Source organism: Muntiacus reevesi, chromosome 1, assembly GCF_963930625.1.
Source record: "Muntiacus reevesi chromosome 1, mMunRee1.1, whole genome shotgun sequence".
In the NCBI taxonomy this organism is placed as follows: domain Eukaryota; kingdom Metazoa; phylum Chordata; class Mammalia; order Artiodactyla; family Cervidae; genus Muntiacus; species Muntiacus reevesi.
Window position 1 is genome coordinate 193,395,956 of NC_089249.1, and position 13,402 is coordinate 193,409,357.

Below are 13,402 nucleotides of genomic sequence, written 5' to 3' on the forward strand. Positions count from 1 at the left end.
GCTCTGCTCTTTTCTCCTTTTGCCTTCAATCCTTCCCAGCACTAGGTTCTTTTCCAATGAGTCGGTCTTCAGAGCTCCGGCTTCAGCAACAGTCCTTCCAATGAGTATTCAGGGTTGACTTCCTTTAGGATTGACTGGTTTGATATTCTCTTTTGGCCACACTACGAGGCATGAGAGATCCTAGTTCCCTGGCCAGATGACCAGGGATGGAACCCACAGCCCCAGCAGTGGAAAGAGTGGAGTTTTAACCACTGGACTGCCAGGGGAGTCCCATCATACCTATATTCTTAAAAGCAGCCAAATTGTTAAAAAAAAAAAAAAGTTAAAAGTTGCCAGATGGTCACCAGTGGTGCACCAGTGTCAATGAGTGAAAGGAAAAAAAAAAACCATGACAATGGGATTTCCCTGGCAGTCCAGTGATTAACACTTCACGTTCCAGTTCAGGGGGGCAGGTTTGATCCCTGGTTGGGTTGGGCAGCTAAGATCTTACATACCTCCTGGCCAAAAAACAAAAACGAAAGCATAGAAGCAATACTGTAACAAATTCAATAAAGACTTAAAAATGGTCCACATCAAAAACTGCCTTAAAAAAAAACTGACAATATTCACTTGAGGCCAGTCTTCAGTGCCATGATAGAATTTGCGGTTGTTCGGATCCTATTGTTTGGATCAACTGAAACAGCTTTGGATTGGGTCTCCTCACCTGGCTTCCCAAAGGATTCACCCTACCATGACCCCTGCCCTCATCCCTCCTACCCAACCCTCTACCTCCAACACCCCCCCCCCACTTCACCCCCACCCTCAAGCTGGGCTTGTGCGTGCCAAGTCCATTCAGTCATGTTCAACTCTTTGCGACTTTGTGGACTGTAGTGCCCGCCAGGCTCCTCTGTCCATGGGATTCTCCAGGCAAGAATATTGGAGTGAGTTGCCACGCCCTCCTCCAGGGGATCTTCCAGACCCAGGGATCGAACCTGCATCTCTTATGCCCCCTGCATTGGCAGGCAGGTTCTTTACCACTAGCACCACCTAGGACGCCCCGGACTTGTGCTTACCTGCCCCTATTCACAAAGTTCGTGTTCTCGGACAAGGGGACCCAGCTGGGATGGGCCTCCAGGCTCACCCTCCACTTCACCTCCTCTGCCTCTTCTAGACACACAGAGCAATTAAAGTGTCAAATGTCAAAGGTCCCGTTTATTCCGGCAACCCGGAAAGAAAAAGTGTAAATTAAAAAAAGAAAAAAAAGAAACAGATCCATGCACTCAACTCCTTGGGCTGGGAGGAAGGGATGTGGGGAGAGGAGAAGAGGGTCTGGGTGGGATGCAAAAAAGGGAGGGAGGGGAAAGAGAGACAGATAAACAGAGAAAGAGAAAGAGACCTGGAGAGTCAGATCAAAGGAAAGAGACAGAGGCATCAAAAAAAAGAAAGGTGTATCAAAATCAGATCATAAAGAAGAGACAATACAGAGAAAACACACCAATAGAAATACAGAGGCAGAGAATGAAAGCTGGGCGCAAAGGTGGAGAGAGAATAAACAGTACCGGGAGGAAGAGAGGGAGGGAAAGAGAGGGCAGGACAGGGACAGATAAACTCGGAGGGACACAGGCGGAGTGGAAAGGGCCCCGTGGCCCTCGTGTGGCAGCGTGAGCAGCGGCAGCCCCTAGGGGTCCCCGGCGGTGCTGATGACGTGGAAGAGGGTGACGTTGTAGAGCACCTGGTGGCCGTTGTTCCAGGTGTAGAGGGCCCGCTCCCGGGGGTTGTAATCCAGCATGGAGATGTGGGAATACTGGTTGTGGAAGGGCACGTCCGTGTACTCATAGCTGGACGTGTTGGTGAAGTAGGCGAAGTAGACCTTGGCCCCGGCCAGGTGGGAGTTGGTCACATAGAGCACGCCGCAGATCATGAAGGCCTCGCCGGCGCTGCGCTTGGGGTAGCCAGTGTCCCACGAGCGCACGACCTCCAGGGTGTGCGGGTCCAGCCGGCTGACCACGATGTTGCCCGCATTCTGGTTGGTGGTGTACACGGCCCAGAGCCCGCTCTCGTCCACCATGAAGTCCATGTCCGAGAAGCCACCCCAGGAGTAGGGGAAGGTGTTGTTGTAGCCGGCCCCGGGGAGGCTCCGCTGCACCAGGACGGAGCGGGAGCGGAAGTGGTACTTGACCACCACGTTGCTCTGGTACTTGTTGTAGAACAGGGAGCCATTGTACACCACGTGGCCGGTGCCGGCCCACGGCTGGGGCAGCAGGTGCTGGATAAAGTTCTGGCCCTTGATGAAGTCTCCCAGAGTGCGGAACTCCAGGACGCGCCGGCCCTTGTAATAGCCATCCATGTACCAGACCTGCGAGAGAGCTGTTGGTCACCGCCGGGCCACCGCCGATGACCAGGGGTCCCGACAGTCACACGGCAATCACGTAGTCATGAGGGGTCAACAGTCACTGAGTGGTCATTACTCAATCACGGGACGTCTGGTGACCCTTCGTGACCAGGTAACATCCTGGTGACTGGGGTCACCGGGTCAGTGCCATTGGCCTCAGACACTCAGAGGACAGGGCTTGCTCCCCAAGAATCAGGGGAAACTGCAGTCCCCGGGGACTCGCTGGGCCTAGGAATTGACTGGTCACTGGATATGGGACGGTTCACAGTCATGAGATTGCCCTGGGGTGGCGAGAGGTCACTTGAATCCACTGCCTGTGGGTAATCCCAGTAACGATAGGTGACTGCCATGTCATCACCATCCTCTCCGTCAACATCATTCATTGTCACCATGGCAATTAGCATTTATGAGTGCCCTTACCAGTGCTGGTTATTGGGTCAAATATCTTAAAAACTGTAAGGCCGACATTATTATAATGATTTTGAAGATAAGGAAACTCAGGCTCAGCGACATTAAGGAACCTGCCCGAGATTCCCTAGCTAAGAACTGGTGGAAGTGGGATACAAATCCAAGTCTGATTCCCAAACCTAAACTCTTTTTGTTTGTTTTGCTGCTGTTGGTGGTGGTTGTTTTTTGGTTTCGGCCACACTGTGTGGCTTGCTGGATCTTAGTTCCCTGACCAGGGATCGAAATTGGGCCCCGGCAGTGAAATCACCAAGTCCTAACCACTGGGCAGCCAGGGAATTCCCCTCAAACCCAAACTCTTTAACCCCTTGGTTGAACCACCATGATGCCTCAGAGGTCAGTGATCACGATGGGGAAGTGGCTATTATGGGCTTCCCAGGTGACTCAGTGGTAAAGAATGCCAATGCAGGAAACACGGGTTCAATCCTTGGGTGGGGAAGAGCCCCTGGAGCAGAAAATGACAACCTACTCCAGTATTCCTGCCTAGAGAATCTCATGGAAAGAGGAGTCTGGTGAGCTACAGACCATGTGATTGCAAAAGAATCAGGCACGACTTATCGACTGAACGACCTATGATGGTGGCTGCCCAGGGACCAATATCTGTCACTAGAATAGTCATTGAGCAGTTAATGGATGGTTCCTGTGGGCCAGAGGTGACAGGCAGTTGTGACCATGGGGGGTGACTGGAAGTTCAAAGGTCTTCAAGTGATGCTCAGAGGTCCTAGACCTTGGAAGGCACTGGTCACTGGTGGTTATTTTGAGATCAGTGCTCACTGGGGGCTGGTCAGTGGTACTAGTAACCATTAGTCTCTATACAGTCACTGGAGGTCAGCTGACTTGCAGATTCACAGAGTTGGAAAGTTATTGGTCACTTGGTGGTCGCTAGACAGTCAGGGGGAGGTCAAGGGCCCTGGAGACCCTAGGACAAGATAATCATTGATGTGGAGTCACTGGGCACCTATGGAGGGCCACGGGCTACGTCTCCCTGCCCCCGGGTTCTGACCCCCGGCGTGGGCACACTCACCCGGCTGTCCGCGCTGGGGGCCATTGTGTCCGTCATCCAGGAGCCAAAGCGGGACCCCATGGCCCGAACGGTGATGGGGTTACTGACCCCGGTCAGCTTCCCACAGCCTGGGAGGCAGCAACAGGGGGAATGAGGGTGGAGGATGGGAAGAGCCCAAGGGACACAGGGCAAGGATGAGGGGGTGTGATCAAACTGAAGCGCTGGGACCAGGGCTGAGGGAAGATCCAGAGATCTGGTCCCAAGGCGGAGTTAGCTCAGGGGTGAGGAGGGGTAGGGTCAGGGCCGTTTCCAGGTTTGGGGGTCTATTATTGGCCTCGGGTAGGAAAGTCAAGGATCAACATTTAGAAGTTAGAGGTCAAAACCATGCTCTGAACACACAGAAGGAATTGGGGTTGGAGGTGGAGCTCAGGGGTCAAGGTCAAGCATCAAGGCATACCCAGCTTCTGGGCACAGGCGTGGAGCCGGGCTTCCAGGGCCATCACCCGCTGCTGCAGGTCCTCGTAGCCATAGGCGCCCATCTCCTCCTGGATGGCGGCAAGGCTGCCGGAGAGATTCCTCACCTCCTCTCGCAGGCGCACAATGGTCCGCGTGTCCGCCTTGTACTGCTCCAGGACCGAGCTCAGTGGCAACAGCTCTGCCATCCTGTCCTTCAGCTCCTGCCCCCAAGAGGGAACCCGCGCTGACCCCGACCCCTGACCGGTGACCCAGACCTGGCTCCAACCTTCAACCCACAACTTCACTCATTTTGGGGGGATGAGTATTATTTTTATGGAAGTATCATCACTTTACCATGTTGTGTTAGCGTCTGCTATACAACAAAGTGAATCAGGCAAATATATACACATATACCCTCCCTCTTGAGCCTCCTTCCCACCCACCCACAATTGTTCAGTCACTCAGTCCTGTCCAACTCTTTGCAATCCCATGGACTGCAGCATGCCAGGCTTCTCTGTCCATCACTATCTCCCGGAGTTTGCTCAAACTCATGTCCACAGAGTTGGTGCCAGCAATCCCACCCCTCATCTTTGATGCACACTTGACTCTTGACATTCAGCCCACATAGGACTGCAGATCCCAGTCAACCCTCTGTCCTTCCTGGAAGTAATGGGCACCAATCCCAGTTCTTCCTTTGACCTCTGACCTGAACCCTGAAGGACGCACCTGGAAGCTCTTGGCCGAGAGGGACCCATCAGCTGCCCGGAGCCGCGCATCCAGGCTCCGCATGAGGGTCTCCATGCTGCGCACATACTGGAGGTCCCGGTACGTCCGCAACTCAAGAACCTCCATGGACTGGGAGACGTTCTGAACCTAGGAAGTGGGAGGGTTAGGGCGAGCCAGACTCCTGTCCCCACCCCTGGGGATGCTGCAGACAAGACCTGGTGGGGCCAGAGGCCAAACACCCAACCAACCTTCTCCTCCCGACCTTACCAGCAACCTCCCAAAGGCACACCCAATCTATCCATCTGGTCTGGCCACCACCGCCTCCCACCTCTCCCTGCCTTCCCGCTCTCCTCGCCTCCACCCTCATTCACAGCAGTCAAGTTTCCACATAGCAGCCAGAGGGAATTTTTCTTTTTTCTTTTCTTTTGTCCACACTGAGAAGCATGTGGGATCTTAGTTCCCCATCCACGAGGCGAACCCATGACCCCTACAGTGGGAGCGCAGAGTCTTAACTTCTGGGCCCTTGGGAAAGTCTGGAGAGGGAGTTTTTCAAAAGGAAGATTGAGTCACCTTCTCCTGCAGACTCTGCGAGCTGGTTCTGCCCCTTCGCCTGCCTCCTCTCCATGTTCATCCACTCCAACCACCAGCCCCAACTTCACTCTCATAGGCTTAAAGCTCCTTCCCTTCTCAGGGCCTTTGTTGTTGTTCAGTCTCTAAGTCATGTCTGAATCTGCGACCCCGTGAACTGTAGCACCCCAGGCTCCTCTATCCTCCGATATTTCCCAGGGTTTGCTCATGTCCATTGAGTCGGTGGTGCCATCCAACCGTCTCATCCTCTGTCACCCCCTTCTCCTCCTGCCTTCAATCTTTCCCAGCATCAAGGTCTTTTCCAGTGAGTCGGCTCTTAGCATCAGGTAGCCAAAGTATTAGAGCTTCAGCTTCAGCATCAGTTCTTCCAATGAATATTCAGGACTGATTTCCTTTAGGATTGACTGACTTGATCTCCTTACTGTCCAAGGGACTCTCAAGAGTCTTCTCCAACACCACAGTTCAAAAGCATTAATTCTTTGGCGCTCAGCTTTCTTTATAGTCCAACTCTCACATCTGTCCATGACTGATGGGCCTCTGCACTTGCTGATCCCTCTATCTGGAGCGCTGTCCCTCTGTCTTCCCACAGCTGGCTCCTCTTCATCCTTCATGTCTCAGCTCCAGCATCACCTCCTCAGACTGGCCTTCCCCAATCACCCTCCCTCAAGGGGCCACTCACCCTCTCTCCCTTATGTGGTTATTTTCTTCCAGTTGTGACTACTACCTAGAATGTTCTTATTCATCTGCCTCCTTCAGGTGGGGTCCTCAGAGGCAGACCCGGTGTCTGGTTTGTCCACAGCTGAATCCTCAATAAATACTAGATGCTCAGTAAATACAGGTAAATGATGGAATGAAACTTCCCTTGCCCTGACCTCTCTGAATCAGCCCGAAGGCCCCCTAGGTCCCACCTCCCCCTGGCTAAGGTGAGCTCCTCCCAGTCAAGGTGAACTCAGAGACAACACTGGATGCTTGTTGAAATATGCAGACATTCCTGAACCATTGTTCATCTGACACTTGGAAGTTCTGAGAAAGCCAACAAACAGCCTGACCATCCTGGATGTCACAAAACATTTTAATCGTCATTGTCAACCATCAGGGGACACCCCCTGAATGTGTTTAGTGTATCCTGGTTTACAGTCTACGGGAACTTGAATACAATTTGTATCTTGCTGTTGTGTGAAAATTGTATGAATGTTGTGTGTGCGTGTGAAAATCATTCAGTCGTGTCTGACTCTTCTGTGACCCCATGGACTGTAGCCCACCAGGCTCCTAAGTGTAAGGGATTCTCCAGGCAAGAATACTGGAGATTCCCTTCTTCGGGGGATCTTCCCAATCCAAGGATCAAACCTGGGTCTCCTGCATTGCAGGAGATTCTTTACCATCTGAACCACCAGCGAAGCCCTGTATAAATCTTATTATGTTAAATTGATTCACAGTGCTTTTCAGGTCTACTATATCCTTCTATTTTTGTCTATTCATTCTATTTATTTTTTAGACTTTGATATTAAAACTCCAACTAAAAAATTTACCTGCTTTAAAAAGTTGTAATATATAGTGTAAATTATATGTAACTTTGTTCTGTATTTTCCAAGTCTCCTGTAAATGTTTTATCATACTTTGATAATTTAAAAAAGAAAAAAGAAAGAAAAAAAAACAATCAGGGGACATCACATGGTCATCTTGAACAGTTCTAATGTCACAGGCAGACAAGACTTCAGTGCCAACAAGGGTCTCTATCCTCAGCTACCTCCTCTATAGGAGGACAGTGGGAAGTGGCTAGTCCCTTTCAACAATGACATCAGAAGTGACTCATAAGCAGTTTATCTGGGTAGTGGTGAGGGACAGCAATCGGCCTGTAAAGGGCACCCAAATATCCTTCGATTGAATTGCTGTTGTTTAATCACTAAGTTATGTCTGACTCTTCCAGGCTCCTTTGTCCCTGGAATTCTCCAGGCAAGAATACTAGGGTGGATTGCCATTCCCTTCTCCAGGGAATCTCCCCAACCCAAAGATCGAAGTTGCATCTTCTATATTGGCAAGTGGATTCTCTACCACTGAGCCATCTGGGAAGCCCTTGGATTGAATGGGGACCAGTTTAAATCAGTCACAATCAGAAGGGGAAGAAATCTTCACATATCTTGGGATGGAGGGTGAGACCCTTCTTAGCAGCTGAGTCCTGAGGCTGAGTACACGGTGGGGCTGAAGCTCACACACCAGAGACGCAGACGCTGCCACTGGAGTTCACCTTCCCTGTCCCCACATAGTACTCAGCTTCTCCTCCAAAGAAGCAGCAAGCAGATTTTTGACTAAAACACCCGCCCGGAGGGCAGTCAGGTTATCCACCAGCTCTGCATAATCATGGCTTAGATCCGGTCCCGGCTGACCTGGTGGGAAGCAGAGGGGAGGGTGGAGAAGTGAGAGATTTTCACAGGGGAACCTGTATGGTTCTTACCTTCTCCATCAGCTGCCGCAGCTCCCGGCTTCGGCCGTCTCGGGAGCAGGTGCTCTGTGCAGGGATCACAGCCGTGCAGATGCATTTTCCATCGGGGGCCTGGGCTGAGGTGTACAGCTGCCAGCCTTCCTCTGGGCTTTGGAAGAGGGTCTGCGGGGAGATCAGGGTCAGAGAGCAGGAACCCCAAAGGGGATTCGCCCCCGCACCTCCTGGGAGAAAAAGGAGATCCCAGGGAGATGACAGATGCCCTCCCTTGGATGCTTGGGATGTCCCAGACCATGTGCTCTGCGTGCCAGGGGTGTGTAATCTAAATCCTTCCTCAGGGAAAGCCCCATTTTACAGGTGACAAGATTGAGGTACGAGTGGTGAAGGAACACGGCAAGGAACTGTGGGATACAAGCCCTTCCACAAGATGAGAATTCATTCTCTCACACATATTTGCACACGCACACACCACTGCCTCCATAATCACCATTAGAACATAGACCAGGGGGCTTCCCTGATGATCCTGTGGTTAAGAATCCACCTTTGCAATGCAGGGACTTCGGGTTCAATCCCTGGTTGGGGAACTAAGATCCCACATTCTGCAGAGCAACCAAGCCTATGTGCCACGACTAGAGTCTGTACATCAAAATGAAAAGTAACTAAGACCCAATGCAGCCAAATAAATACTAAAAAAAAAAAAAAATCCTCCACTTATGTCATCCCTCCTTCCCCAACTCCTGCTCCCTAGAAGCCCGAGCAAGGTATTGGCCAAAGGGTGACAGAGTCCTCACCAACACCTTCAAGTCTTTGCCTGGAAGGCATCATTTTCAGACTCCTACACTAAATTTCAAGTTAGATGATGCCACTCAGATAATTCAATTATCAATTACAGCTGTTTCCCAAACCTGGCTTCTTGGAACCCTGGCAATCTTACCAGGCATGCGAGGAAAAGGGGTACTCTGTGGTCAAATATGTTTGTGTAATGCTGAGTGAAATGAGTTGTTTTTTTTTTTTAAGTGCGGGACTTATCAGAGCCTTTGAGATGCTCATGTGTATCAGGGAACTCAGCCATAATTTCCCAAACTTACTAGAAAATATCTAGTGAGTGCCTACTGTGTGCCAGGTGTGGGTCTGAGATAGGGACTAGGAAGAGAGGAGAGATGAAGAAAGTGTATCTATTGCTCCCCACGGATGTGGAGGAGGCCGACTTCAAGTATGGAATCCCACTGATGCTTCCAGAATTATGTGCACGCATGCTGAGTTGCTTCAGTGGTATCTGCTCTATGCCACTCCATGGATTATAGCCTGCCAGGCTCTTTTGTCCATGGGATTTCCCAGTCAAGAAAACTGCAGTGGGTTGTCACGCCCTCCTCCAGGGGATCTTCCCAGCCCAGGGATCAAACCCAGGTCTCCTGAATAGCGGGTGAATTCTTAACTGTCTGAGCCACCAGGGAAGCCCTTAGAACTATATGCTGCAGTGGATGCTACAAAGAAAGTGCAGATCGTGACAAGGGGTGTTCCCTAGGCTGAGAGTCTCAGAGGAGGTATCCCAGGGAAGGGACATATAACCTGAACTGGAGGAATGAGTGAGCCAGGAGAAGGGGAGAGAGGAAGGGACGTTTTGGGCACACAAATTCTGACCAGTGGGACATCTCTGGTGGTCCAGTGGTTAAGATTTTGCACTTCCATTGCAAGGGCCTCAGGTTCGATCTCGGGTCGGGAACTAAGATGCCACATGCTGCACCACACAGCACAGCCCACCCCTCCAATTCTGATCATTATATGGAGGAATTGGAGAAACACTGCTCAAAAAGCATCAAGTCCTCACTGGATGGAGCATACATCATGCCGCCTTGAGCTTCCCCAGAACATACTTCCAGCCAGTCACAAGTCCCAGTCTTTTTTATTTTAATGACAATGTTGTTGCTGCTTAGTTGCTAAGTCATGTCTGACTCTTGCAACCCCGTGGACTGTAGCCCGCCAGGCTCCTCCATCCATGGGATTCTCCAGGCAAGAACACTGGATGGAGTGGGTTGCCATTTCCTTCTCCAGGAGATCTTCCCTATCCAGGGATTGAACCCCTTGTCTCCTGCTTTGGCAGGAGGATTCTTTACCACTGAGTCACTTGGGAAGCTTGCAATTTTAGGGGCCCTAGGAAGGCCTTCATGAGAAGGTGTCATTTGAATAAAGACGTGAAGGAAGTGAGGGAGAAGCCTTGGTGATATCAAGGGAAAGATGGTCCAAGCCAAGAGAACAGCAAGTGCAAAGGCTCTGAGGCAGGACCACGCCTGGTGTGTTTGGGAAACATGGAGAAGGCTATAACTAAAACAGAGGGAACAAGGGGGAAAGTGGGAAGGGGGCAGATGAGGACAGGGATGAGACAGGACAGCCTATCCAGTGCTTATGTGCCATGGGGAGGACACTGATTTTTGGTCTGAGGGAAGTGGGAGCCATGGAAGGTTCTGATCAGAGGATAGACAGGACGTGACTCAGGTGTTCACAGGCGCCCCCTGGCTGCTGTGGGGGGAACAAGACTGGGGGTGTCGAGGGAGGGAGACCAGGGCAGATGGATGGACACTGAAGAGATGGGAAGAAACTAGAAGATTCTGGTCCTATCCATAATGTATCCCTGCAGACAGGAAGGAGAGTCTAGTAAAACCCCAAGTGTTTTACAGAGAAACAAAGCCTCACTACCATGGACTATTTGCACAGCCGCTGCTTATCACTGAGCAGAGGCTGTTTCCATGAGCTGTAGCAGAGGTAAAAGCCAGACTATGAATTATGAGCAATCCTAGAGATTCCAGCTATTAGCCCACCTATTTTCTCTCCCACTCAATAAAGTCTTTTTTTTTTAAGCTAATTGGAATGTGAACAAGTGGTATCATTGTACAGACGAGCTTGACTCCTCCACTAATTTATAAGAAAAACAAACCATTCATAAATGCCAACTGAAACTATTGTAATTAGTCATTCCTTGCACCTTATATACACATATTGGAGGTTGAGGGAACCCCCACTGTACGAGGTGCTGTGAGAAGACTCTTGAAGAGTCCCTTGGACAGCAAGGAGATCAAACCAGTCAATCCTAACGGAAATCAACCCTGAATATTCACTGGAAGGATTGATGCTGAAGCTGAAGCTCCAATACTTTGGCCACCTGATGCGAAGAGCCGGCTCACTGCAAAAGACCCTGATGAAAGATTAAGGGCAGGAAGAGAAGGGGGTGACAGAGGATGAGATGGTTGGATGGCATCACTGACTCAATGGACATGAGTTTGAGCAAACTCTGGGAGATGGTGAAGGGCAGGGAAGCCTGGCGTGCTGCAGTCCATGGGGTTGCAAAGAGTTGGACACAACTGAGTGACTGAACAACCACCACCACCTCTCTGAGAGTCTACGTCTCTCCCATGAGGGAATGAAGCCACTTACCTTCCCAGCCTCCCTTGCGAGAAGAAATGGTCCAGGTGGTTTGCAGTCAATCAAGCCGACTGTGCTCTTTTCCCTATGGGGGCCCAGCGTGCAATGGCTGCAAGACAGCAGCCCCCTCGGTAGTGTAGATGGCCTGATGTCTGTACAGGTCGTCCTAAGGGATCTTAGAGACAGTCCTTTCCAGTGGACATTCATGACTGGCATGCTGTCTGCAATCTGGGCTCCAGACAGGTATGCACGGTGCCTTTGGAAAGCCCCAGGGCACAGTGGTCAGGTCATAATGTCCCCCCGAACCAAGCTGCAGAACAAGGAGCGTGTGACTGAGGCCCTCTGCAGGGCCAAGTTCCAGTTCCCTGGCCGCCAGAAGATCCACATTTCCAAGAAGTGAGGATTTACTAAGTTTAATGTGGATAAATTTGAAACCACGGTGACAAAAGGGCTCATCCTGGATGGCTGTGGGGTCAAAGACATCCCTCATTGTGGCCCTCTGGACAAATGCTGGGCCCTGCGTTCATGAGAGCCTGGGCACTGTCCCCTCCTAACTCGTGTGTGCACGCTAATTTGCTTCAGTTGTGTCCAACTCTTTGCGACCCCATGGACTGTAGCCCACCATGGGATTCTCCAGGCAAGAATACTGGAATGGGTTGCCGTGCCCTCCTCCAGGGGATCTTCCCAGTCCGGGGACTGAACCCAGTATTCCTGCATTGCAGGCAGATTCTTTACCATCTGAGCCACCAGGGAAGCCCACCTGCTCTAAAACAAGAAGGATGCCCCAACGGACTTCCCTGGTGGTCCAGAGGGGTTAAGACTCTGGGCTTCCAATGCAGGGTGTGTGGGTTCAATCCCTGGTTGGGGTACTAAGATCCCACATGTTGCATGGGCAGTAAGTAAATAAATAAAACAACAACAACTTTTTTTTTAAAAAAAAAAAAAAGGAGGATGGCTCAAGGATAGAAGAGTGACCCCAGGGCAGAGATAAATTAGGAGGCTGGGATTAACATACACCCACTACTATACACACTACTGTATATAAAATAGATAATCAACAAGGACCTACCATATAGCACAGGGAACTCTACTCAGCATTCTGTAATAACCTACATCGGAGAAGAATCTGAAAAAGATTAGATTATATGTATATGTGGGGCTTCCCAGGTGGCACTAATGGTAAAGAATCTGCCTGCCAATGCAGGAGACACAAGAGACAGGGGTTTGATCCCTGGGCCGGGAAGATCCCCTGGAGTAGGAAATGGCACCCCACTCCAGTATTCTTGCCTGGGAAAGTCGATGGGCAGAGGAGCCTGGCGAGCTACAGTCCATGGAGTTCCACGGAGTCAAACACGACTCTGAATCATTTTGCGGTACATACACCTGACAGTTACACAACATTGTAAATCAACTATACTCCAATATAAAATAAACATTTTAAAAAGAAAAGAAGAGTGACCCAGGAATGCCTTCCCCCTTGGGTCTAAGAGAACGCAGAACTAGTTTCACCTTTTTTCATGGCAAATACAGTTCTTAACAAACAAAAACAGGATCAAGAATGTGAGTTCAAACACCTCCATCTGTGCTCCCCTGGCCCTGGTTCCCAAGCAATTTGGACGGAATCCCCTAAAGATCCTCATTTATGCAGAGATAAAGCAGCCCGGTTCAACATAATTAACATCCCTTTCTTACATTCTGTAGCGTGTCCTTTGAAGCAAACAAGCCATTTTCTCTCAACATATGAAATATTGAATTGTAAAAGAGAAGCAAGATTTAAGTGGCATGGAGAGAAGGCCTTTATGGCTTGCCTAAAGTAATTGTCTGCGTTGGATGCACCTTGCCGGAGTATTTTCTGCAGCAGCATAATTAAATGCCTGGGGTTTGGCTGCCAAATCTCTGCATGGCAGAGATTCTGAGTTTCACCCGTGGGGTTCAAGTT

At 50.5% G+C, this 13,402-nt stretch overlaps 1 protein-coding gene and 1 non-coding gene across 3 annotated transcripts in view; one reads left to right on the forward strand and one right to left on the reverse strand.

Annotated features, from left to right (window-relative positions):
* Positions 1-824: 824 nt before the first annotated feature.
* The window catches only part of OLFM2 (olfactomedin 2), a 73,192-nt gene continuing 60,614 nt past the window's right edge, over positions 825-13,402 (reverse strand). For both annotated transcript variants that reach the window (XM_065932539.1, XM_065932535.1), the window contains exons 2-6: positions 8,062-8,211; positions 5,022-5,168; positions 4,297-4,516; positions 3,861-3,967; positions 825-2,335 (exon numbers count right to left, since the gene is read on the reverse strand). In XM_065932539.1, the coding sequence (XP_065788611.1) occupies positions 1,658-2,335; positions 3,861-3,967; positions 4,297-4,516; positions 5,022-5,168; positions 8,062-8,211 (1,302 nt within the window). In that variant the 3' untranslated portion in view covers positions 825-1,657. The remainder of the gene's footprint in view (positions 2,336-3,860; positions 3,968-4,296; positions 4,517-5,021; positions 5,169-8,061; positions 8,212-13,402) is intronic.
* LOC136156403 (small nucleolar RNA SNORA70) lies at positions 11,516-11,651 on the forward strand. The gene has a single exon (XR_010660964.1). It is a non-coding gene; the product is annotated as a small nucleolar RNA SNORA70 (small nucleolar RNA).